This window comes from Nuphar pumila, chromosome 15, assembly GCF_984573655.1.
Source record: "Nuphar pumila chromosome 15, dmNupPumi1.hap1.1, whole genome shotgun sequence".
NCBI lineage: Eukaryota > Viridiplantae > Streptophyta > Magnoliopsida > Nymphaeales > Nymphaeaceae > Nuphar > Nuphar pumila.
The window spans coordinates 63390234-63396233 of NC_143263.1; the positions used below are offsets into that span (position 1 = coordinate 63390234).

General features: G+C 37.9%; 1 protein-coding gene across 1 annotated transcript in view; it reads right to left on the minus strand.

Annotated features, from left to right (window-relative positions):
• The window catches only part of ATLIG4 (DNA ligase IV), a 116284-nt gene extending 112785 nt beyond the window's left edge, over positions 1–3499 (minus strand). The window contains exons 1-2 of the mRNA XM_089990550.1: positions 2982–3499; positions 1538–1629 (exon numbers count right to left, since the gene is read on the minus strand). Coding sequence (XP_089846676.1) covers positions 1538–1629; positions 2982–3317 — 428 coding nt within the window. The 5' untranslated portion in view covers positions 3318–3499. The remainder of the gene's footprint in view (positions 1–1537; positions 1630–2981) is intronic.
• Between the last annotated feature and the right edge of the window lie 2501 nt (positions 3500–6000).

A 6000-nucleotide genomic window follows, 5' to 3' on the forward strand; every position in this document is an offset into this window, starting at 1 on the left:
GTTGAGAAACAGAGAGGAGGTTTAAGTTAAGTTTAGGTATAAATCTGATTTTTGGAATAGAAAACTCTTGAGTTTCAAAATTACCAATTCCTTTAATTTCAAGAGAGGTTCCATCAGCAGTGGAGACATAAGATGGGGAACGGTTTTTCAAATAATCGGAAAGTGACAAAAAGTTTGGGGACATATGAAAAGATGCACCAGAGTCCAAAAGCCAAGAGATTTTACCTGGAGGAGAAGAAGTGGATACGGCCGCACCGGAGGTAGATCCCTTGAGGAGAGGTTGAAGGGCTTCCACTATTTGATTTATAGAAAGGGTCCCACTTGAAGATGCCTCATCCTTCTGTGGTACACCAGTGGTCGCCATAGCTAGAAGTCTCTTCCATTTAGGACATACGGGTTTGATGTGTCCCGGTTCTTTACAAAAATGACAAATAGTTTTGCTATAGTCCCTTCTTCCTCTTTGACCACCATTTTCACCTTGATTTTGGAATTTAAAATGAGGGGGACGATAGGTTTTTACATTGTTTCCGGGTCTTGATACGGCATTGACCTCACTATGTTCTTCAATATTACAAGGGACCGCAAGGACATTTGGTCCTTGTTTACATAAATTCATACGAGTCTCTTCACCACTTAACTTGGTGAGAACATCTTCAAGAGAAGGGGGAGTGAAAGAGGAGAGAAGAGATGACCTTATTTGCTCAAATTCGGGCCTTAGCCCATTTAAGAAATTGAAGAACCGATCTTCTTCAAGTTGTTTATGACGGAGCTCAATTGCCTCTCCACTCCATTTTGGTTCAAGCATTGCAAGCTCATCCCAAATAGAGGAAAGATCGGCAAAGTATTCCCTAATCGTCATTTCACCTTGGGAGAGAGAGATAGCCTTCTTTTGAAGGTAATACTTATGAGAGAGATCCCTTGAGGCGTACATTTTTTCAAGATAATGCCAAGCTTCCGATGCCTTTTTTAATTTAATAATGTTGGCATTAATCTTGGTTTCTACGGATGAGAAAAACCATGAGAGAATCTTGAAATTCTTCATTTCCCATTCATCGTGTTTCTTGGAGTATTCTTCAAGAGCTTTGGTTCTTTCTTCTCCCTCAAGAATCTTGATTTCGCCTTCTTTTACTATGGTAATCTTGGGTTCCGGTTCCAAAAAAGTATACCCTTTAGAAAAAATAATATGCAACAGAATAGAAGAGAATTATAATGCTTCCTTGCTAATTTAACTTACAGGTGCATGCATGTATATATGTATATGCATATGTACATGTGTGTCTATATATACATATATGCATGTAAGTATGTGTATGTGCAGTCACATATGTGCATGCATATACACACATGCGCATACCTGTCGAACATCCAAAATGAATGGTATAAAACCCAAAAAAAAGAATGAAAAACTACAGTAAGGACACTGATCTTATGACAGTAAAACCATTTTGATAAATAAGGTTTTCTTATACATTAATCTGTGCCGTTGAAGCAAGAAAATGATGAACAACTAGTAATTTGCAGAGCCAAGTAGAATCACCGTTTCTCGGTAGAAGCCAAGTGATCAAGCAAGTCATTTAACTCCTTAATGGTAAGTCCAGCAGAAGCTACACCTTGCCTAGCTTGTAGGATCTGGTTCCAAAGATAAAGTAAATCAACAGCAGGGAAAACAGAAAAGTTTCTAAGTTGTATCATATTTGAAGATATGGACAATAACAGAGAATAATGGCATCTTAAAAGGATGAAAACATACATACATATATATAATATATATTTTACAAAAATAATTACAACACCAAACAATGAAACAGTTCCATTTCTATAAAGAAATTGCTTTATGTAAGAAAGTATTGTCAACCATAAAAACAAAGATCTCTGAATTAAAAATAACAACTAAATCCTGCACTAAAAACTTATCGTCATACAATTTCTGAGGTTTACATGCAGACCATATGACCCAAAAAATAAGCAACGATTGCTGCAAGAATAAAATTATCAAGTCATGAATGATCATCAACTAAAACCCTTTAGCCAGGAAAACTTACCACATATAAACCAAGTGAAACAAGCTATCAGCCAAACAAATAGGTACCACCAATTAGAATCGTCGAACTTTTGGAAAGTATAAATTATTATTATTATTATTATTATTATTATTATTATTATTATTAATCCACCAAATTGGACCATGGGTAGCCAAAATGAAAGGAAAAATAAAAGGGTTTGCAATTTCCAGTAGTCTACAGAATAAGAAGAAAATCCATCTATTCTAAGAGCAAAACCTTCACTTCATGAGCAAAGGCAAGATCTGCGTCACAGGGACATCAGGACATGCCATTTTGGCCATGTGCTCCAGGTGACACGAGCGGATGCACAAACACTATCACACATGGATATTTTTAATAGGTTTTAATAGTTTTTCAACGCTTTCTAATATTATTTCAACAATAAATACATTTTTAAATATTAATTTTTAAAAAGATATTTTTTGTTGATTAAAAATTAAAAAAAAATATCATGTCCTCCTGTCCTATTTTGCAAAGAACATTTCAAACTTGCTTTCATGGTCCTTGCATTCATGTCTTTGTGTTATAGGGCAAGATACATTTTCAAGAGCCTAGAGCTGAAGAAAGCAGCATAGAGGGCAACAGAGATAAATGAAAGAGGGCCTTCGTTAAAAGCAAGCACGGAATTCACAGCAAGAGCGAGAAATTACAAAACGTAAAACAACAAAATTACGTTCTAAACAAACCAGAAGTTAGACAGACAATAGTCACAATGCACATACACCAGAAGCTACCGTTGGTTCTAATCACTGAAAGATAACTCACTTGCCAATAAAAACAAATATAATCGATTCCAGTTCTGAATTCGTCGAGCCCCTTGGGTTAACCATCGTTCCGGCATCATAAAGTCTCCAGGAAGGAAAGGAGAACCAACAATATGAAACATTCCAATCATTCAGTCACAATTGACCAAATTACCTCGAAAGCCACGAGCGCGAAATTCCCCACATTGACGCCCACCCTCGCGCCTCCTCTCCGCCAGTTGATCAACCGGACCGCGTCCTCCGACTCGCGCGACATCCCGAGCGCGTCGATCAGGCACGTCGCGAGCGTCGACTCCTTAAGTCCGTACGTCCCCCTCTCCCTGTCGAGCGAGGGGAGGACCAGCCGGACCGCGCTGAAGTACTCCCGCGACTGGCAGACGTGGTCGAGGAACGTCCGGAAATGCTTCCGCTTCATCGATGGTGACTTGCTCCTGACCATCGCCTGGAACATGCTGCAGAGCACGCTGAATCTCGCCGTCTCATCCGACATCTCCTCTTCTTCGTCTCCTTCTCTCCCTTCTCGTTCTTAGGGTTTGATCGCGATCGGGATCACCAGAGGACTTATCCTATTCTCATTCTTCGTTCCTCCGGAAGACTTCCTAATTAGAATAATTTCATTGTTTTTTTTCCTCTTCACCTACCTCCTCCCCGCTTCGTGGTGTTCTTCTCCGCTTCCACTCTCTCCCCGAAGCCTCGCTTCTTCTTCTTATTCTTCTTATTCTTCCCTCTCCCTCCTCGCTTCCTAACTTTATCTTCTTAGGGTTTCAACGTCGTCTTCCTCCTCTCTGGTTTTTCTTCTTCCTCTGCTGCTCTGTTTCGATACGGCGGTGAAAGAAAACGCGCCAACTCTTGGAGTCCAGTTCAAGCTACCCGAGTGCGTTTCGAATCGGGTTAGATACATTTTGGTCCAGGGTCCGGAAACGACATCTAGAGAGCTTCGGGTTGGGATGCGGGAAAGGTAAAAATGTGCCTATGACAAGTTTTCATACGAGAACTCTTTTTCCATCAAAACAAATTTCCCTTGCTGTAGGACATTTGAAAATAGAGTTGGAAAATGACGGTGGACAAGGGAGGGGGGATCCAACCACCACATTTCTGGCTACAAAGCCAGAACCTTTGCAAACAATTAGTGTGGTGGGCGATTGACCCCCTTTTATCAAGATCTTGTGATACTAAATCACAATCACAACTCTTTTCCAATGAAAAAAGTACAACTGTGCTTCTCTTGGTTATTTTTGCCTTGAATCTTGTAAGGGTGAGTCAGGTCAGGTACCATCACATAGGCACACTTTGAGTGTGCCTCTGCACCTTGCTGCCCTCCATCTGCTTTTGAGCTCCACAACTGTCAGAATGTCAGCCAAAGATAGAGGGCATCAGGTTCAGCGAGTGTGCCATGTGATGGCACTTGATCCTGGTTCTCTGAAAATTGGTCTGGACCAATAACCAAAGCTTTTACTTTCTCTACTGCAACTGTTCATCCCTACCTATGACCAAAGCAAACTTGCCCAAAGTGTTTGTCTTGCAAGCCATCGGTTTAGAGTTCAAATCCTACTGCCTCCGGCTTTAAGACAATATTAGGGATGCAAATGTGTCGGATCCAATATAGAGGTTTTGCAAATTTTTGTTGTTCCATATCCGACCTAAACCGACTCCCCCATGTATTTAGTCGTTCCTGATCTGACCTGTTTGCATCCCTATTTTGTATAAGTTTAGTCAGTTAGCATAATAGGTTTAGACTTCAAATTTTATTGTTTATAGGTTTAAAGTAATGCGTTTTGTTGTCATAAATGAGTCTGCTCAAGCTCGACTCAGCTAGCCACAAGAACAAACCAAACTTGGGCACCTTGAGTTCAGTTTACTTAATTCGTTTACTAGGCACATGCCTAAACTATTTTACGGATCTTATCCGAACTTTATGCATCTAAGGCATGGAGAGTTTTTTCTATAACCAGATCCATGCATGTTTGGGTAGATAGTCGAACATAAGGCAAATTGTATGGTTACATTTGGAACTAGGGAAAAAATGGGAAATTTTGATGTCAAGTTCTAAACATTTTCATGCCATTACACGTGAGATTGAACTTTTTGTATGAAAAAAATCTCATCTTTATAATTTCATTCACAATTTTTACATATGAAATCCTTCTCCACTAAAATAAGTGGGGAAAGGGTGGCAAAAATTTTCCTGACTATAACTAACATGCTTTCCGGACAATGTCAGCATTCATTTTTATTGAAAAAAAAATACCATCCTATATTACGAAAAAAACTGGTTGAAAGCTTTTCATCATGTGGTCAAGTTGGAAATATATTTTTAAATGGCTTAAGTCTCCATTGCAACCCTTGCAATTGGTTAAGTGCTTGTGAGGGATGCAAATCGATGTTGGTCTTAATTTTTGTTGGATCTATCTATATTCCTCTAAAATCATAAATTACATAATGTTGCTAAGCTTCATACTATTGTATATTTCGTTGCAGATAATGTTGTAAGTTATAAAGCATCACCAAAAAATCTTTGACATGTATGGTTTTGGGTAGTACATTTTGAAGAAAGTACAAATGCATTTATAAACACCCCAAATTTGGCCAAATAGTTTTATAGATAAAACCTTTTTCAAAATTAGTTTATTTCTAGGTTCACGACAAAACTTAATTTACCTTTAATTTTGACCGTCAAAATAACATTTGCACGGTTTTTGTCCCAAAGATAAAATTAAACTAAAGAAAGTTTTTAAACACCACTAAAATCATGTTAACTTAACACGAGATAGAAAATTATGATCAAAATAAGGTGATATCTTTCAGATGTTTTGTTTTTCAGTTAGGGTCCGGTACTTTATGTTTTGCATTACATGAACATTTAATTTATGCAAACAAGTTTGAAACTCATAATTATGTGATAATATTTATTGTAAAATGATAATATGTTAATGCATGTTTTCAATGTTGTGATTTTGCAACTTTCACGGGTTTATTGTGATCCTAAATCACATAATTAAGAACGGGTTGATCAGCTTGGATCTTTAATGAGGTCCAAATTCAAATACCTTCTACAAAACCTCGTAAATCTTAATTAAATTTGCTAATTAGTAGTAATTTATTGTAAATAAGAATAACTCATTAAATAATTAAAATTCATCAATGTAGACAAGTATCCGACTAGGTAAAATCCT